The sequence below is a fragment of the Salminus brasiliensis genome, chromosome 7 (genome assembly GCF_030463535.1).
Source record: "Salminus brasiliensis chromosome 7, fSalBra1.hap2, whole genome shotgun sequence".
Taxonomy (NCBI): Eukaryota; Metazoa; Chordata; class Actinopteri; order Characiformes; family Bryconidae; genus Salminus; species Salminus brasiliensis.
In genome coordinates, this window is record NC_132884.1 from 7768835 (window position 1) to 7790566 (window position 21732).

Genomic DNA, 21732 nt, shown 5'->3' on the forward strand with positions numbered 1-21732 from the left:
ATGCTCCTGTCTTACCGTCATAGTAGACAATGGCTCCGACCAGCTTGTCTTTCTTCAGCATGGGGAAGAGCTCCAAGGCTTTGCTCTTGCTGAGGACGTAGCTGCTCTTCAGGCAGTGAGAACCAGCCACCAGGTCATACATCTTTATCCCAGCCCAGTAGTACGGCAGCTGCCACCACCTGATCACAAACGCAGTTCGAATTTAATACAACAGAAAATTCATCTTCATCTCATGAAAATAATGAGCCAAATATGATATATTAGCCGTGTGTTTCCTCCTGGTGGGGTCGTTTGAGTGTTAGTGAGTGGTTTGAGTACCAAAACTGCTAATTATTAAGCTTAGTAGCCAATAAAGCATACATTTTGGCTTGGTAATGGACAATACTCAAGAATCTAATATTGGTATCAGTATCCGAAAAGAAAAAGGGGTCTCTAATATTCGTTGGCACACGTCAACACAAAGTCTAAGCCAGGTCTGTTGTGCGGGCCGTCCATAGAATAAATATTCAGCATGTGTCCCAAGCTCTTATTCCATCTTTGTTAAGTCCCACAGGACCTTCCAGCGAACTCGGTTACAGAGGTTTTTTGGACGTGTGACAGAACAGTGATGTGATCTTGAAGTCTCTGTGTTCTGCGACCCCTCGACATGGCTCACACTATTTTAAATATCATAGCAAAGCCTAAATGCCAGGAGTAATTAGAGAGGGTGACGACAGGGAGGGGGGGACTCCTCTCCAAGCCCTGCTGAAGTTCTGGAGCTCAGGCGTAAAGGCTGAGATGGTGAGGGGTGTCTGCAAAGGATCCACACACCAGTGTAACCCCACTGCTCTGGGTGCCCGAAGGGTCCACGTGCCATTTCAGTGAACTTATCTCTTCTTATGAAAAGAGGAATACTGTACTGTCATCTGTGTCACCCATTACGTATATTATGCTTTCTTGTACTTTTCTTTAGATTTTAAAAGTCGTTACATAAAAGCAAAAGTTTGGGCACCCCTGGTCAAAATTTCTGTAGCTATGAATAGTTAAGAAAAAAGAGAGAGCACCCAATGCTAAACACCACCTTTGGCAAGTATCACAGGTTACATATGCTGTATGCTGCCACCTAAGAGTCTTTTGATTATTGTTTTTTTTTGTTTTGTTTTTTTGGGGGGGGATTCTTAGGGATTCTTGGGCCGTCTTGCTGCACTGCTATCCACAGAGTTCTATCCACACATTTTTGATGATGTTTAAATTGGGGGACTGTAAGGACCATTGCAAAACCTTTATCTAGCGCCTCGTGAGGTTGTCCACTGTGGGTCTTGAGGTGTGTTAGGAGCACTATTCTGCTGTAGACACCATCTACCTGTCTTTTTATCTTCAGATGGATGGATTCAGTTGAAAATGGATTCCGTTAAATACCAGCAGATTCTTCTCTTCCAGAATGTGCTGGTATTCAAATGAATCTATTTTCCCTCTGCCAGTGAAACTGGCTGCAACACAAGCCCAAAGTACGACAGATCCACCCCCATTGCTTAACAGCTGGAAAGGTGTTGTTCTCATGAAATTCTTCAGTCTTTTTTCTCCAGACCCATTTTTGGGGTGAGGGTTTTATCTGATGACTCTCCCATGAAGGTCATATTTGTGCAGGTGTCACTCAGTAGAGCAGTGCACCATCACTCCAGTGTCTGCTAAATTTCCCTGAAGGTCCTTTTGCTAGTTTGGAGCATGCCTTAAGCACATGATGATTTGGGAGGTGACTGAAGAGAGAACTTGAGGAAAACTTGAGGCTGGAGTTCAGGCAGGTTCTGCTTGTGGTGGGAAGCTAGTCCCCCCTTTCTAGTAAGTGGAGCCAGGAATAAGAGATGATAAAATAATGATAAAAGGGGGTGACAGGGTAGTGGAGGGTTGCGAAGACTTGTCAAAGACACATTGTTATTTCATAACACCAACTGTAACCCAAGCAATAATTCCAGTGAACAACAAAAAAAGAGCTTCAGGTCATGTGTAGCTATTATGCTTGGACTTTAAACCCCCCAATGCTTTCTTTTATGCTTATGATAAATTAGGTGTTTGCTACACTTGCAGAAGTATGAGTAAACTGTTAACAGTTGCCTTTATACATACTTGTAAACAGGGAGCATGATAGGTAGTGGAGCAGACAGGTGAGGGGCAATGTCCAGCAGGTTGGCACGCTCGTGGAGAGCCTCTTTCACCATCATGTACTGCAGAACAGGAAATAAAAACACGATTAACACAAACTGACTGCATAGCTGCCCCAAGATGAATGAGGCGTGTGCTTACCTTTGCACTACATTATAGTCCTGTCCAGTAATCACTACAGATGACCTGTCAGTGTGTTTAGACAAGCTTTAAACCTATGATAAGCAGTAATACACTCGATTTGGGACCATTTTTAAGCAGTTACAAATACTACTTTAACCTGAACACACAAAAACACAATTTACTCTTTATTAGTTTCAAACAAATAACTTTACATACAGTATATAAAGTATTCGGACACTCCTTTTAATGAATGAGTTCAGCTACTTGACGGTGCACCCATTACTGACGTAGACACCCATTACTGATCAGGATGCTCTGGAGTCTAAAGCCACCATGCCCAATGCCATCTGGTAGATAGAGGCGTATGACGTCAGTGGAACTGCTGCAGTGAAGTGCTGGAGCTTTAGCCAACATATGGTGTGAGTGGCATTTTTGATCTATAACTAATCATCCATTATCAGTACTCGACCTCACTAATGCGCTTATTGCCGAATGCCATCATGTTTCAAAATCCAAGAGCACAGGCTGTTACTGCATTTGTCTACAAACTTTTGGACATACATTGTACATGTATAATACAGAGGTTTTGACTTTTGTGGGGGGTTCCTGAATTAACGTAGGGAAAAATGATACATACAGGGTCAAAAATATACAGACACCCACTTAGATTATTAATTCCGTGGTGCTGAACCTTCCAGCCTTCTAACTTGCTGAGGCCATGGCCTCATAACTTCCTGTCTGCGAAGTGCGGGCCACGGTTGACTGAGGCAAGGAGGAGAACTCGAGAACTTTGGGGTGGAGTTGGGATGGAGGCTTTGAGCTGATGGGACCCGAAGCCAGACCCCCCTCGGCAGGCAGCAGTTGAGTATAATTGGAAGTGGATTTTCGTCCAGGAAGGAGAGGGGAGAGGAGCAGCTATATAGCGGCTAGTAATGAAGAGGAGGAGTTGGGGCGTGGCCCTTCTGCCAAACTTTTAGTTATTACATAACTTCCTGTTAGTGATCATGATTGACTACAGCTGGTAGCTTCTCTGTGCCTACATTAAAAGGGTTTTTTTGACAGCACTAACTAATATGACCAACACACAGTACAACTGAAAAGTCCAAGCAGCTCAGGATAATTGAAGACATACACAAGTCAGGAATTTCTCTTGGAGCCATTTCTAAACAATCTGTGGTTTCCAAGATCATCAGATCAAATAAGTAAGTACAAGTTGTTGTGAGGTGTGGCCACTTCGCCATGGTCTGGAAGGAGACCCCAACTGTCACTCTCAGCTGAGAGGAAACTCGGCGGTTTGGACAGTCAGGAACAACCCACAGACCACCAAAGTTCAGGCCTGCCATTTACATGGAAGCTGCTGGAACACCAGTGACACTGAACTGTTCGATGAAATCACTGAAAGCTCAGTATTGCCATGACGTTCCTGTCCACGATGAGAGTACGTAAACTTCTGACCACAAGTGTATCATTTTCTCAGATGCCTAAAACCTTTGCACAGTTCTGTATTTTGGAGGCGTGTGAAAGGTCACACTGTTAGAACAGACTGGGTGTAGTTTTTGTCATGCGATCTCATCCAGCCGTACAGCGATGGCGAGAATTTATGACTGAATTATGCTCTGTCCTGATTTGCGTGACTTCCTGCGGAAAAATCAAGCTTAGGACCAGCTTTTGCTGGTAGCTGGTTTTAAATTGTCTAAGCTAGTCTTTGATTGTCAGGGTTGTTAAAAAACTGGCCATTGAGGCAAAAGCTAAAGCTAATGCTGGTTAACCCTTGTTAATATCTTTATGTTAATACAACGCAGAAATACGGTTCAGACATTTCCTCGATTTGTAGAGCCAGCCCTTTCCATTGCTTCCATTGCATAGCCAGAATGATGCGACTCACATGCAGAGCTACAAGGCTGTGAAGACGAGTCGTGATACTCGTCTCAGCCTCTCGCCCTGTCTAACTGGTGGATACGTGTGTCCGGACATCATCTGCCTCTCATCTAAAATTGGTGAATTCATGCGTCCGTCTATTTTTGAGCGAAACTGACCAGTGGACACTCAAAGACGTCATTTTTATACTATTTAATTCATATGTTTCACTGCTTTTGTGAAGCGAAACAATCCGTCCACATGAGTAAAGGTATGTTTCACAGGACATTTCAAGAATTTCTTAAGTCTGACTTCAGTTTTTCAGGTTTAGGGTCAGAGTATCTCCTCACACAGTGCTTTAGGTCACATGGAGTCTCGTTCTAAAGATAGCTAGGGTTGTTATGAACATTTTAATATAAAATATGTGGACATTATCTTGTATACAGGTGCCTTTAAATGCGAATTTAAGAAGATTGAGAGAAAACCTTAGAGTTTTTTTTATGCACACCAGCACAGTGTGTGTTTTTGAGTTTAATGGATGCGCTGGTCTACTAGCATGAACCTATTAGCTTGACGACCTAGCTGGTCATCAAGCTGGTCATACTGGTTGAATTGTTTGGTAAAGCTGGTCATATTGGTGGAACAGAAAGGTCATGCCGGTCAACAAGCTTGGTCATACTGGTTGACTAGCTTGGCCAATTAAAAAGCTTTTCATCATGAAGGAATTTTACATCACAGCATTAAAAGTTAGGAAACGGCCTCAGCTAGGAGTTGAAGATTCCTAATTTGGAAAACGTCTGCTTTACTTCTGTATCTACAATTTAGTTTTCTTTCGTCTCCTGCGGACTTGGTGTATCTTTCCACAACCTCTCCAGTAGATGTATGAAATGTCAGAGCCATGGGTTGGGTCGCCTTGCCATCCCTCTTTCTTAACATGTGGGTAAATAGGTAAAAATGGGGGACCTTCACCTGTTCGTAATCGAGGTTCATGATGGCCTTCTGCAGATAGCGCACTCCTCCGTGAATGAGCTTGGTGCTTCTGCTGCTGGTTCCCGATGAGAAATCGCTCCTTTCCACCAGCGCCGTCTTCAGATCTGACAGAGGAAGAAAGGGGTGAGTGTGGGGGGGGAGGGAGAGAGCCGGCAGGAAGCAGATTAAGCACGGCACTGGCATTTCGAGCCCTCGCGGCCCCAAATATTTAGACTGCGTTTGGTGTCATTTTCATACGGATTTCCCTACTATCTGTAATATGCATGAGGATGGAAAGATCAGCGCATGCATATTGCATTTGGGCAGGTTTGGCCCTATATTGCTTTTCGAGGAAAGGAGAGCGACAATAGAAGGACAGTTTTAGTCAAGACACCTGAAAAGCAGGGAAGAGATTAACCAAAATGCTTCCATGCAAACTTTGAAGCATTTACCTAAACATCACAATGGGAGGATGTAAGCAGTTGGAAAATGAATGAAACTTCAAACTGTTGAAGATGTAGTATGTAATTATACATTTGTTTATTTGTCTGTTTCATTTTTCTTCATTCTTTCAGTTACATTGTAAAATTATTCAATGTATTTCATTTTCTAAATATTCTTCTACCCTCACTGGTGCCCTTGCCAGATCTCCCATCTCACGTTTTACTCCCATGACTGTTTCTCCAATTAAATGTATATACAAAGGCATGCAAAAATGTGGGCACCCTGGTCAAAATGTTTGTCACTGTGAATAATTAAAGAAGAGGGGCTCTGAGTGGTCAAGTGGTTGCAGTCCCAGGTTATGACGCTTGCCATCAGCAGCCGGAGCCTGAGAGAGCTAGGCCAAATGTGCAATTGTGAGGTGGGTTGATGGCTAGTGTGATGTTGGTCAACACAGGCATCTGTTAGCTGTTGTTTTGTAGCTGGAAGCTGGGCTTCCCTCTGAGCGTAATGGCTACCTAGCGATGCGGCATCAGCGGCAGTTTGAAAAGAGGCGGTGGTTGCCTGCACATGTGCCGGGGGAGACATGTGCTAGTGTTGAGAGCATTGTTAGTGGTAGGGGGAGTTCACACTTCCAAATTGGGTTAAATTATAAAAAAAAGGAAAGAAGCACTATGCAAAAGTTGGGGTCTCACAAGAGATATGCGCTCTCAAGGTTTGTGTTAACAAGGCAACTGCACAAATATAAAAGTTAACATCACATGTTTTCTCAGGAAACATATGAGCAAGCCTGCTGAATAATAGAAACAGGTCCTATGGACTGATGAAATTAAAACAGAACAGTTTGGCCCTGATAAGCAAAGGTATGTTATGAAAAAAAAGTGGAGAGTGAGATTTATGAAAAGTACACCTTTCCAACTGTTCAGCACAGGGGGGTGGACTGTGCCTTAGGCTTGTGTTACAGCCAGTGGCACTGAGAACATGTAAGTTGTTGAAGGGAGAAAGGATTTGATTAAATAGCAAGCATCACACTGTCTGTAAAAAAAGCTAAAGATGAAAAGAGGATGGCTTCTGCAGCAGGATAATGATCCTAAACTCAGACGTTTTTAACACGGATACCTAAAGGATTGCATGCCACTATATACGCAATGAACCTGCAGCTGAGCTGAACTCACACAAGTGAACTGAAGCATTGATTAATATTCTGATTAATTATCTGACTGATTATCTGATGCCCTGATCTGATCAAGTCTTTTCACCAGATACTTTCCTATTTTTCCTTACCTTTACTTGAGCTCCTACTACTTTAAATATCTGTATCTAATGTTACAAAATAGTAAACTTTTGGGCAACTTCTCAGACCTCATTACTACTGAAGCCCATAATAGCTTGGAGAATATATGTTTGGAGAAACTGACAATCAGAAAGAGACAAAATATGATCTCCTCATATATAAATAAACGTTGTGCTCACTGCGTGTGACTGCATCTAAGGCACATCCTGATCCCGTGGCTCCGCCTCCCACCACCAGTACGTCGAATTCCGGCGTTTTCTCGAGTGTGGCAAGCTGTTCCTGGCGTGTCGGCAGCCTGTCTTCAAATGGCATCTTCAACTGGCCCTCCGCTTCCACATAGGCCAAGCGGGCCTGCTCAGGTTCAAACACAACAACTCAACACAGAGACAGAACAGTCTGCAAAACTGTGGAGTTTTCTGTTAGAAATTAAAACAAGGGTTGGAAAATTAAAAAGGTTGTCATACACTCTTCAAAATAAAGATAGATATGCCCTGGAACAGCAGTTTTAGGGATTTTAGCATTTTTTATACCAGTTAGATCTGACAGTTAAAATGTTGAATTAGCACAAATAAATATCACGATTAATTGAGCATTATACCTCTCCTTTATTGTGCTGTTATGCCACAGACTGGACGGGGCGGAGTCATGTGACTACACATACGGTAGTATGTTTTTATGTAGGGGTGGTACGATACCACTTTTTCATGTCATACATAAACCGTCATCCCTCAGTATCTGGAGATACCGATAGCAATCCGATACCATTTTCCCCTCTATTTTAAGTTAGTGACTTTATTTAATAGAATATATAAGAGACAGTCACACAAGCCATGTTATTTACAGGAGATTCTAGCTACTGTATCTGAATTTGAGATGTAAATATTAACAAAAAAAACACATTTTGATCATACATTTACTTCACACCTGCAACTGGAGTCACTGCCTGTAAAGTCCAAATGTAGGCTTGAACCATGCATTTACGTGACAGTTTAGGTAATGGATGAAATTATACTTTTTTTGGCTTGCAATATCCTATCCAGTGAGTGAGTTTACACTGATTACAGATTCTCAATGTGGGTTTCAATTACATTTCTCAGCCCAGCCCTAATTTGTGCTTTCTTAAGTATTTTCAAATGGAAATACTTGTATATTTGTGCCATGTTGCATTTTAGTCACTGGCATTTAGCATGTTAAATAATTTAATAAATATATATCACACTATTGTACAATGGCTTTTTTTTTTAGGTATTTATGTCTCCCAACAGAATTATTCTGTTTTTAAATTATTACATTAAATTATTTCTTTTTTTCTCATTTCTAATGTCTTTTTTTCAGACATTTTATTTCACAGGGGTGCCTAAACTATTGCATCAAAACAACAGTTTTTTTTTATATCAAAACAAGTTTTTGATAGCACAGTATTGTTTTCAATGCATCAAAATGAAATTATTTTGTATATATTATGTATTTTATAGGCATGTATGCCTCCCACTGTCTAAAAGCTCATTTCAGGTTGCAAAAGAGAACAGCTTCAAAAACACATTTAACATTTTGTCTATAAATTTGTTGTTGTATCAAATGTGGTACATCAGGCCCAAAATACTTTTATTTTGACATTCTTTTAAGACATGAAAATGCCTCCACCTTTCAGCCGTCTGTGCAGTGAACACGCACATACACACTAGTGAGCAAACACACACAGTGTTACAGTGAGTACACAGGCCTGGAGCGGTGGGCAGCCCCACCTTTGTGTATGTCCAGGTCAAGAACCTTTTAGGCAGCTTTATTAGAAGAGTGTAGCTTACAACAGTAATGGACAATAGACCAAGAGGTCCCACACTAAATTAATAATGGACATAAAGATCTCACACTACATTAAAGCTGCAGATGAATTACAGTTAAAGTTAGTCGTCATGCAGTGATAAAGTCCTGAGCCTTTGATTCAGATCTGGTTAGTGTCTAATTGAACTGTTTTTATTTTTCAACTAGCACCACAATCTATGTAAGAGATCCCATTAGTATTCATTTAATGTTCATTTAATAACAACCAATTTGACTATTTCAGCACTGCCCGGCTGGCTCACAACTCAAGAATGTTTGAGTCACATGACCCTGTAAAGGCTAACTCTGAGATAGAATAAAAATAAATAAATAAAATCCTTTGAATGAGTTCATCTGACAAGAGAACCCAAATAGGTAAATATTCAGGGAGTAAAAGTCATTATTTCAAAAGTCTCAATAGTCTCAAGTTCAATAGATTTTTATATACATAGCAAAAATGACTGCCTAACAAATGTGCCAGTAACATTTGTAAGGAACAGAAATTAGGGGTTTATTAAAGACATTATGAGACATTTCTACTATTAATTATTAATTATGTACTGTATTTTGCTTTTTTTGTATGACCTTCAGTAAAACATAATCTGTGGTGTCAGATGCACTAATAAATGGCATTCATAGTTGTAATAATGCATAATAAACACTGTTAAGACCCTGTTGTAGTATTATTGGGCATGAAATACCTGAATGACTAATAATTGCTGAATACGTGTACATGTTATTAGTGTGTAATTGGCAGCACTTTTATTCATGTGGGTTCTAGATATTACTCTGTGAGTTTACTGGTGCTTTAGAGTTAATTAGAGTTCAATAATGAATTAGTGTGTACTTTGGTGTATATATCTTTTTTATTGTTATTACCTATTTTGTTTCTCTCTTTTTATATTGATATTTGTAAGATTATGTTGTTAAATGGGGCAACTGCAAAGAAAGAATTTCCCTGGACAGTGTTACTGCTTGTTTCTGCTGTGCATATGACAAAAATCTTGAATCTTGAATAACTAGCTAATACATAATACAAGAACTGACCCATACTTTACCGTGAGATTTATACTCATTACTAATTAGAGACCGAAAAGCACTAAATATGTCAATTTAATTTCAGTCTCATCACAAATTCAGTCTCTATTCACAGTACAACAGAATCTCTGTTATGTCGGTATTTGTTCCTTACAAGATTTCAGTTATATTTCGTTGTTAAAAAGGACTGAAACGAACAGATGCCCAGCTTATATGCTGAGTAACAGACATTTCAGGTGCTCTAGGTTATACTGATCACTAAACAAAAGGTAAACAGCACTAAATAATGAGTGTAACAGGGTGTTAACAAAGAATTTATTGTAGATATTTTACTACTAATATGAAATGATCAATGATTATCACATAACAGATCAGTGTATAAGGTTTTATACATAGGGAATGCGTAATTTATAAAATGTGTATTTTAGGCATACCAAAGTAACATCCCCCAGTTTAACATTTACCACCAGTTTAAAAAACATGAATAATAATTTAAACTAGAAATTTATATATTTTGAATATATATATATATATATATATATATATATATATATATATATATATATATATATATATATATATATGTATGGAAGGGGTTCTACGGGCAGGAAGAAAAGGAATCCATCCTTATTTGAGTATGTTTGTATGATTAAAGCCTAAAAAGGCACCAGAGGCCCAGAGGGTGCTTGTCGTCGCTAGTGCTTGTGAGTTTTACACGTTTCTGATTTTCATCCACAATTTTTAGCGAGCGGCATCGGCTGATTGATTCTGCCGGACGTCTCCAAGGCAGAACGTCTAAACAATAGTCACATTTAGGAATTACGGACCAATCACACGTGCACAAGACCTGACTAAGTCAGTCCTGAAAGTCAAGCCTTTTGATTTCGATGCAACGGCGCATGAATGGAAGCAAATGAGACGATATTTGTCTTGCTGTGTCCTTCTGAGAGAAAACAACAAAAAACTCAAATCTGCAAATTCAAATCGAGACCAAACGAGTGCAGAAGACTTTAGTCGTAATGAAACGCTTTATTCATTTTTTTTTTTGACGTTAGCGTTCGGCCTAAATGATTACATCAATCTGCCCCCAAAAGCCTGTGGGGTCCATTTGACTTGCAAATGGCCAAATGAACCCAGACATTTGCAATTTAGGCAGTAACAGCATGTAAAAACGAGATCCAATAATTAGTGTCTATTTCCAAGGACGGACATATTATTTAAAACATCCACAGACAATTAAGAGAGAGGCTGTCCTGCAATCACGACAAGTGCGCAGAGGCACCGGCGAATTTCATGCAAATACGCAATCGGCCACCGCAGAGCGCTTACTTAGCCGGCTAGCCGGAGTGTGGCAGTGCCCTTGCCATAGAGGAGACTCACATGCACGCGCTCGCCAAATTAACATCACAATCCCAAAGATTAGTGTCTTGACACATGCATGATTGCAGATTAATTTCTGGAAATCAGATTTTTCCCCCTTTTTTCCCTTTTTGACTCTGGCTTACCAATTTAGGCTTCGTCAGGATAATGCAGGAGGCAGAAGTATGAATAAATAAAAAGATAAAAAATATATATATCAGAACACAGAACAGACACATGTGGCAATGGAAAGTTGGAAAGTGAACGGCTAAAAGGATAAACAAAGCTCAATGATCATAATGAACATCAGACAGTGATGCAACAGACAGTGGCATTTCAGTATGCTGTTTTTATGGGGGGCTCTGAGTGGTCCAGTGGACTAAGGTGCTGCCACTATGATCCACAAGGTTTGAATCTGGGTCATGCTGCTCTGCTAACCTGGGAGAGTCTGAGACAGCACTCTCAGGGGGGGTTGTTGGCACTTCCTCTCCACATCACTCCTGGGATGTTGGATGTTGGTCAGCACAGGCACCTATTAGCTGTTGTATCGAAGCTCTGAGCACGCTGGCTAGCTAGCGATGCTGCATCAGCCGCAGTTTGAAAAGAGGCGGTGGCTGGCTTGTCTTCACCCTCCTGGTGTTGGAGGCATTGCTAGTATTAATAGAAGTTTATGCTGATTTTGTTGGAGTAAAGTAGAGACTTCGGTCCACGGTCTAATAGGTTTTTGAACATTGCTGTGAGGATTTGATTGCATTCAGCGACAAGAGCAGTAATAAGGTCAGGATGTTGAATGATCACCACCCCACCTCACCCCCACCACCCCTAGCTCATTCCAGAGAACACAGGTCCACTGCTCCACTGCTCAATGCTGAGGGGGCTTTATAACCCTCTATCCTACTCCCTACGTTATGGCTGATGGGTGTTTATCAGCACAATTTTGACCATTTACAGTGAATCTGTGTAGCAACAGCTGTGCTGGGGAAATGCACTGTATTTGATTCATATGAAAATGATACACATGTTTAAATCACGTTCTTTCAAAGCATCACTTCTGACTGAAATCTACTGAAATTCTTGTTTCATATACAGTATATTCTGGCCTGTGGTTCTTTCATTTCTGCATGAGAACAGAACAGTGCGTGCACTGAATTTTTCGGTTCACTTCCCAGTACGAAAGTCAAATGCAGAAAAGAAAATGTGATCAGCAGTAACACTGATATCACAGATGGCTGCTGTATGCAAATGAGCTTCTAATCAATCATGTATGTGTGTGCCATGAGCCGTAACGGAGTGTGTAACGGAGGCCAGGTTTTGACCACATTACCTTGCTGATTCAGCATTTTTAATGTTGTGATGCACACTAAAATCAGTATTGGGACACTTGCCCGTTTGTTGCTGACGGATGTTGGTGACAAGGTGGGGTGGTGATCATTCAACATCGGAATAAACAACGAAAGATCAGGTGTCCCAATACTTTTGTCCATACAGTTTAGCTAAATGCATTCATTAGAAGGGGTGTCCACAAATACTTGGACATACAGAGTAACTGTAACACCAGTGTTTATTCTATACAATGCAGGCGCAGTAGTAGACGCTCAAAAGCGCCAAGACAGGGCTCAAAACGTCAACATCAGATATGACCTAATTGAACATTTCCATCTTTCTTTTTCAAATTTGACACTTTTTCACGCTGTTGTTTGACTGCGTTTCGGCCACGTTAACGATGCATCTCCTAGGCAACTGAATCCTTAAGAGGCCGTAATTCTCTCACTCCCTGGAGTTTAAGCTGGAGCCGAACACTACAGAAGCAGGATAATGGACGAAATGGGTTCTGGCGGATTTGAATACATGATGAGCGAGAAAATCAGGACCCCCATTGCTTTTCAAGAGTGTGTGTGGGTTCTGTTTTTTTTCCTCCCCTCCTTCGTTTGTTTCAGAAGGCCTTGTTGATTATCTTAATCTACTTGACCTTAAGTTATTTAGTATAACATCCAAATGAGATGAGGCCTGAACCCCCCAGGGCTCTCCCCAGTCTAAATACAGGTATACTGTGATGAGTGTCACCGGTCCCTGTGCTGCATGAATGGGGATGAGATTGTTCATGATTTCATATTCAAGTGAGACCCTTTAAACAATTTGTGTATTACTCTTCAAGCAGCTTTGGCAAACACAATCGGAGGGTAAGGCAGTATTCTCTTCTCTCTGCAAGAGAAGAGCAGGGTCTAGAGAACAAGGCCTGTTCCTCGTCGGATCGCGTAGTCCTGCAACAGCATCTCTATTTATATATTAAACCATTTATAAAACTGTTTGTCATTTTTGGTATCTGAATTAGCTTTGCACTCGAGCTACCAGGCTAATGTAGCTAAGAAGCAATAGAAGCCTAAAAGATGCAGTCAATCAGCTGAGACATTTACATTTATGGCATTTAGCAGACACTCTTATCCAGAGCGACTTACAAAGTGCTTTGCTATTTACCCAAGAAAGAAACCTTAGCTAGTTAGAATAGACTAATAATTCAAAGATACCTCTAAGCTGTTTGGTCATTGAACTTTGTTTCTTTTTAGTTTACAACAGGAGATGCTAGGCTAACATTGCTAACAAACACTGGACTTAGATTCAGAATCAGAAATACTTTTTTGATCCCAGGAGGAAAATTACAGATTGTCACCAATTTCAGTATTTCTATATAAATGTGCCCACAAACATTTCTGAACTCCCTCAAAATGCATGAAGATTATTATTTGTTAGCTGCAGGCAAATTATGCTACAAAATGATGATACGAAATTAGCTTAAATGTTTAAATAAGGTTAATTTTTTAAATTTTTCCTCTTAACTTGGTACTGCCAATTAACCCACTCATTTGTAGCTCCACCTAGCACTATCAATGATACCTACACTAGGAGGGTAAGGACACACTAACACATGTCTGCTCTGCCAGCCACCGCCTCTTTTTGAACTGCTGCTGACACGCTTAGAGGAAAGCGTCGGATCCACAGCTCCGCCACACCACCTAACAGACACTTGTGCCAACATCGCTTTAGGACTGATCATGGGAGGCCACCTACCCACCTGAAGAACTCTCTCTGACTCCAGCGACTGATGGCAAAGCAGCATGGCTCGGGATTCGAACCTGTGACCCCTGGGCTGTCGTGGCAGGGCATTAGACAGCTGATCCATTTAGAGACTCTCTAGATAACAGATTTTTAAAGTAAATACAGATTTGACTGTGTATTTACCAAGACGAGACTGGCTCCAGCCTAAGTCTGGTGTTAATTAGCAGCGTTAGTCAAGTCAATCCCCTGTTGTAAACTAATGAAGTGTATGTCAAATATCAAAGATGTCTTGGCTCAATGACCACATGCGGAGTAAGTGATTAGTCATGGTAATCTGATTATGCCATGTGTTTGAGATCTTTGTTCTGCTGTAAGGTAAAATTCAGCCAAGCTTCCATCTTCCTCTGTTTTGTGCCATCCACCTGTCCTTCAGTATTGACAAGATGTCCAGTGGCTGCTGAGAAAAAGCTTCCCCACCACATGATGCTGCCACCCCCATACTTCACTAATGGAATGACGTTTGTTGAGGAATGGGCAGTGTTGGGTTTTGCACCACACACAGCATTCGGTATGATGCAGCTTTCACTTCCCCACAGTTCATCCAACAGCGCTCACTGGGATATCCTAACACTTAGATATTATTCTGTAGCCTTAATTATTTATTTCTGGTATGTGTCTATAACTGTACCGCTGATTTTTAGAAAGCTATGATCTCTTGAGGTAATTGTAAGCAATCTGAATATTCATTAAGGAAACATGTTTCAATATCTTTCATCCGTGTCAACTTGGAGCTTGGATACTTATGCAAAGGATTTGGCCCAGAATTTCATCTCATTAAAAAAAATCCTTTTGAGGGTCAGTCTGAAAAATAAAATATTAATAAATAGAATATCAGTGCTGTTTGTAATGCATACAAAACTCAAGACTTTTAGTGCAGTTATGAAATAACTACAATTTGCTAATTATTGCGAATTATTAGTGAGATCAGGATGTTGCATGATCACCACCCCACCTCACCCCAAAAGTATGGGATGGAGCACCAACCATCATTACAGAGAACTGGAATCAATGCTGCGATGCCTTACACCCCTGTAGCCCATGCCTGGCATTAGGTAGCATGGTGTCAATAGGTTCATGCTCATCTGCTCCAGAGAGTCCTATTTTATTGGCAGTACTTCTCTACAGGGACTAGACAAGCTGTGTGTGTGTGAATGCATTTGTACATATGTGCTAGCAATTGGGAGGAGGAACATGCCTGAAGCCCTTCCTCTCTAATCTAACGACAAGTTTACACAACCTTCCACCACCCCGTCACCTCCCTTTTTAACCCTGTTAGCTACCATTCCTGGCTCCATTTATCAAAGGAGGAACTCCTTCTTACAACAAAGCAGAACCCACCCAAACTCCAGCCGAAAGTCTGACCTGAGTTCTCCCCTTTCTCTTACAGTCTTCTCTCAAATCATCAAGCTGAAGACATGGTACGAACTAGCAAATGGTGGCTAACTACTTTCACTTTCTAAGGCGCTGTATGTAAGATTCCTTAGCAACTTAATAGACACTGAGGTAGATGTGTGATGGGTTAGCCAATGCTAAATATGCTGAACTGTATCTATGTCAATTAGCACATAGTACACCTTTCCATCAGATTCACAGTCAGAGGTGGTTGAATAAATTTTTTATCCAGAAATTGGATAAATCATTTTCTATCACACTTCAGATTAGCACTGGTACTGGAACTGTGGGCTGTGGCCATTTGTCAGGTATATCAATGCATCTGAAAGTGCTGAAACTGATGCTGCATTTAAATATATCTATATATAAGAAAGTGGGACTTCATTTACATGAGTTTGCATTACAGGTTAAAAATGCAGTAGCTTGGCTCTTATACTCTTCTGATCTAAGGGGAATCTGATTCTGTGATGTAGGAATGATGTGTCTGATTCTGTGATGTAGGAGTGATTTGGAATGATGGTTGGTGCTCCATCTAATACTTTTGGGATGAGTTTGACATGAGGTGGGGTGGTGATCATCCAACATCACTCTGGACAGTAGAGACAGTTTCCCTTTTTTAATACCATTGATTTCTAAAGAAACAATAAATAAGCAGGTGTCCCATTACTTTTGTCCATATAGTGTATCTGCAGCATTATTTTAGGTACTGTCCAAACTGACTGTCTCCTGACTGTTGTGTAATAATGACAGTACAATAGTGGTAAATGTGGGGGGACTGTGTTGCCGTAGAGCTCTTGTATGTACCACTCCACCATATTAGGTTGATTCCAATATAATGGCACATTCTGACTGAAAAATAAATGTGATAAATCAGATGTATATCCTAAAGCTACTTAACCTGCTGAACATACAGAACCTTCCCATTTGTGTTACAGTACTGTCCTTATGTGTGAAGATGGTGAAGGTAAGGCTGTTCCTTGTGAACAAGCTGCCTGGCAAATGCACCAGTACGTTACATAAGACTAAACACAAGGAACACATTCCTGGGTCAGGAACAGACATGCACATAAATTAGCTGACGGAGCCACTCCTCTTGCTGTTGCTGTCACTGCTTAGAGGTGAAATATAAAGAAAAAATATGAAATTATGATTGGATTTTCTTCATAATAAATTCTAACCTGATTTCTCCTGTACTCGAAGAACTGTGATAGGCCGAAGGCTGTGGCTACAGCTCCACCCCCTATCAGGGTCCCCTTCACTGCTTTCCGGAACGCCATTAGTGCCTGGAATAAAGGAATACAGATTGTCAGTGTTAGCGTATTGAGATCTGACTGCTTGTTCAAACAGCAAATTAAAGCATTCAGAGGGATTTGATGTGAATATGTGAGTATTTCACAGTGGTGGTGAATTTAAACCAGATGTAAAAGCTACATCACAAAATGTTATTACACAAAATAGGCATGATTATGTTGCCTGATGACTGAGAGACATTGTTTGAGGATGGTTTTGAGAAGATTCTGGCCTAAACCCTAATATGGTGGAGTGGTACATACAAGAGCTCTACAGCAAAATAGTCCCCCCACATTTACCACTATGGTACTGTCATTATTACACAGCAGTCGGGAGACTTGTCATTTTGGACAGTAACTAAAATAATGCTGCAGATAGACTATATGTAGAAAAGTAATGGGACACCTGCTCATTTATTGTTTCTTTAGAAATTAATTGTATTAAAAAAGAGAAACCGTCTCTACTGTCCAGAGTGATAGTGAGGTCAGGATGTTGGATGATCACCACCCCACCTCATGCCAAACTCATCCCAAAAGTATTGGATGGAGCACCAACCATCATTCCAGAGAACTCAGTTCCACAGCTCCACAGCTCAATGAAGGAGGGCTTTACACCACTCCAGCCCATGCCTGGCATTAGGCAACATGGTGCCATCTGCTCTAATGAGTCCTATTCTATTGGCAGTACTTCTCTACAGGGACTAGACAAGCTGTGTGTGTGTGAGTGCATTTGCACATTTGTGCTAGCAATTGGTGCAATTTAAAGTAGCTGAACACATATATGTATATACAAACCGGATTCCAAAAAAATTGGGACACTAAACAAATTGTGAATAAAAACTGAATGCAGTGATGTGGAGATGGCAAATGTCAATATTTAATTCATAATAGAACATAGATGACAGATCAAAGGTTTAATCTGAGTAAATGTAACATTTTATAGGAAAAATATGTTGATTCAAAATTTCATGGCGTCAACAAATCCCAAAAAAGTTGGGACAAGTAGCAATAAGTGGCTGGAAAAAGGAAATTGAGCATATAACGAACAGCTGGAAGACCAATTAACACTAATTAGGTCAATTGACAACATGATTGGGTATAAAAAGAGCTTCTCAGAGTGTCAGTGTCTCTCTGAAGCCAAGATGGTAAGAGGATCACCAATTCCACCATTGTTGCGCAGAAAGATAGTGCAGCAATACCAGAATGGTGTTACCCAGCGTAAAATAGCAAAGACTTTTAAGTTATCATCATCAACCGTGCTGAACATCATCAAAAGATTCAGAGAATCTGGAACAATCGCTGTGCGTAAGGGTCAAGGCTGTAAAACTCTACTGGATGCTCGTGATCTCCTATAAAATGTTACATTTACTCAGATTAAACTTTTGATCTGTCATCTATGTTCTATTACGAATTAAATATTGACATTAGCCATCTCCACATCATTGCATTCAGTTTTTATTCACAATTTGTTTAGTGTCCCAACTTTTTTGGAATCCGGTTTGTGTATATATATATATATATATATATATATATACATACATATGTATATATATATAGGAAGGGGTGTCCTCAAACATTTGGACATATAGTGTATCCTGCTCTCTGGTTCCTATAGCAGAGTTGGTATATTCCTCTACAGTGAAGCGTTTCACACCAAACCACCCTGAATGACCTGGTTCACATTTCAGAGATTAAACAATGCAGAGGATTTTGAGAAGTCAGAGGAATTCCACTTTAACCATTTCTGGAAACACTGGTGCAGCAGTCTACAGCAAAGGTCAAGCAAATCCATGCGTTCTCAACCCTCTGCATCTGTGAAGTCCAGGGTTACATTGGAATGATCTTGGGGAAATATTAACATACACAAGCACCAAGTAAACCTTAAAAGGTTTGTGTGTAAAAAATCAACAGCCTGAGGGGACATTTAAAGAAGTAATTCTACTTGCTAAGCCTGCGGCATGGCCTAGGCACATTCTTGTGTGACAGAACGAGCAGATCTGCATTGCAATGTATAGATTTCTTCAGATCAGACCTAAAACAAGCAAAGCATTCGTCTTCACCTGTGGCCACTGTCCACTTCTATTGTTTATTCATAAGCCACATGCACTGCTGAATCATTGCCCCAGATGCATATTCAATCGGGCCTGTCTCAAAACCAGTCCATCGGTCTGAGCGCTGATTTGCAAGCCAGCTATGTCGAACTATGCATCTGAGATCTCAAATGCACAGAAAAAGGCAGAGACAATGAAAAGCAGCACTACGCCTAACACGCGAAGGCCCCAGTTCCAGCCCACTTTGTCTGCCACAATTGTACTGCGGCTCGCGTCCAGCTGGCAGCCACATCATCTGTGTTAAGTGAACATACCAACCGAACTACCGGCCTAAATATAGTTCTAGTAAACAAAAAGGTCTAGCTTTGTGTCAGTAGGTCAGAGAACAGTTCACGGACAAATAAGACTGACACCGTCAGCTGACACGGCCTAGTCCTAGTAAGCACACCAGCGCATGGGAAGAGCAGCGCTCCGGACAGTGTGTGTGTGTGTGTGTGTGTGTGTGTGTGTGTGTTACCCGCTGCTTTAGAAAGCCAGGTGTGTCAGTTTACGAGACTGTTTGAATACATGCGTGCCCTGCATGGACAGCCTGTGGCACGGGAGTGAGAGCTGTGGACAAACATTACATAATACTGGCACGGTGCTGGGATCCCGCTACAGAGAAGGTCCTGTCAGATGAGATAGTGGTTGTAATTGGTAGTTATAAACCCAATAGACACCTCTCTTAGCGTTATGGAGCCCGGACTGCACACCCACTTATTGTGCCTTTTTAGTAATAAAGCTATTTATAATCAATGTCACTAATATTATCATATTATGGGATATTTGCATACTTCTTTTCTCAGTTCCTTTTACATGAAATAATAAATATAATCACTCTATAATAAATAATCACTTCCCTATCGACCTATTATAAGCCATTTACACTGCTCATATATGAGTAATATTATAACTATATTAACACACAAGCCTACTTACTGCTCCACTTCCAGTTCCTAAAACATTACATTACACCTGAGAGGGGCCAGCAGAGCCCTCTCTCAGCCTTTTCCTTCAGCTACATCAACACAAACATTGCAGATCGTCCACTTTCCTGTTCTAGATATCCCACTGATTCTTAAAGCTAAGCTAGTCTGATTTTTGACACAGCCTCTGAAATGTGGTCAGCACACACGCCTCATGGTCCTCGAGCTAACTGCATCCCCCCCAGCATCACACGTGTCCATCGTAGAAACGACACAGATCCTCTGCTGTGAGGTTGATGTTTTAACCAACAGGTCATCTCATCTGGTCAGCAAGCAGAAGTGATCTAGCTCACAGTGACCAAATCTAGAGCTCCAGTTCACCACAGAGCGGAGCAGGGATGGTCACAGAGATACACCACCCAGCTAGCGGCTGGCTGCTTGGCTCTGCTGTGAAGCCGGGGCTAGCAGTCCCGGAGACCGTCTTGACCGGCATACGACGATAACGCAAGGATGTACGCAGTTTTCTTACTTACTAATTGTTGTGCTGCCGGTGATAAAGGTGGGCTACCCGCATAAGAGAAGCATAGATACAGCAGGTAACTACACCGTTGTTACAGGGTTTCCTATCCAGGAAGAAGTGTAGTGTTTCGGGTAGCGTTTGACAAACGCGCGGATCCACCAATCAGATCGTGGGATCTCTACTCTTGCCCAATAGCGTTTTAGGAGGCGTGCTGTGTTGTTATCGGGGATGACGTAACTGGGATTTGGGTTTGGCAGACGAGTTTTGCTGTCAATTACTGATTGAATAACTGATCAATATATATTTTCAGTATCATACGTAGTATAGTGTTCATTTGCTCAATAAACCCCCTAAAAAAAAGGATAGAATAATAGAGATCACCTGAACCCAGTGATTCAATGAGTAAATGGACCAATGGGGGTGTATTATCCTTTTAAATTATAATAACGTAATTATTACATTTTATTAATGATTACAGGTCAATACAAAACACTACCGCGAAAAATACATCCATACAAAACAAATCGTCATGAAAAACGAGCTTGTCTAATTCGAGTTCCCACTTCCACCTTAAATAGCGCAGCAGCTCCATTCTGGCGCCTGAGGCGCTGCTGCGCGTTCTGCTGCACCATTTAAGGTGGAACCGGCAAATTCGAATAAGCCAATTTAAGCTTCGTGGGTGGAGTACGGTTGGAGCTAAAGTCTTCAACAAGGCAGATCCCCGTCAGCAAGGTTGCTGACCACTGCCTTGAACAATGTTGGATGCAAAATAAGCTCTCGAGTATCAAAGAAGTGCTCTAGATCCGTTTCCAGTGCCCTCTTTGTGTGTGTGAGAAAGAGAGGGCGCTCGTGTGTGTGTGTGTGTGTGTGTGTGTGTGTGTGTGTGTCTTTCCTAACGGGTTTCTCCTTCAGTCTGTGTGCAGGTGCTAAGCCTGGAAAAAAGTTCATGGCTCTCAGGCGTCATGGGAGGTGTAAGGCTGCTGACGTAGCGGTGACGCAGTTGACTCTAGCCCAGACAAAGTGGCCTCTGTCAGTCCGGGATTCCCTCAGCACAATGGAAAGCCTTCAGGCGGAGCTCACAGACACAGAGAGCCTGGGATCAGACTGAAAGCGCAACCTCGATTCACTGAAACTTTCCCAAAACGTGATGGAAGGCTGCCGAGGCTCCGCGTCACTTCACTGTTTTGCGTTTCTGCACTTCTCTTCTAACTAACTGAGCCATGGCAAGCCCTGACCACGTTTTTTTTTTATCCACAGATGCTTCAGGCAGTAGGTTAATACGGTAAAGGTCACTTGAATAACACTAAAAATCCCTTTTCTTTTCTTTTTGAGGCTCGTTTGTTTTGGTTCATCCAGTCAC

General features: G+C 41.3%; 1 protein-coding gene across 1 annotated transcript in view; it reads right to left on the reverse strand.

Moving 5' to 3' along the window:
- The window catches only part of gpd2 (glycerol-3-phosphate dehydrogenase 2 (mitochondrial)), a 47345-nt gene extending 26849 nt beyond the window's left edge, over positions 1-20496 (reverse strand). The window contains exons 1-6 of the mRNA XM_072683661.1: positions 20386-20496; positions 16726-16830; positions 7003-7174; positions 5089-5213; positions 2104-2201; positions 16-179 (exon numbers count right to left, since the gene is read on the reverse strand). Coding sequence (XP_072539762.1) covers positions 16-179; positions 2104-2201; positions 5089-5213; positions 7003-7174; positions 16726-16824 — 658 coding nt within the window. The 5' untranslated portion in view covers positions 16825-16830; positions 20386-20496. The remainder of the gene's footprint in view (positions 1-15; positions 180-2103; positions 2202-5088; positions 5214-7002; positions 7175-16725; positions 16831-20385) is intronic.
- Between the last annotated feature and the right edge of the window lie 1236 nt (positions 20497-21732).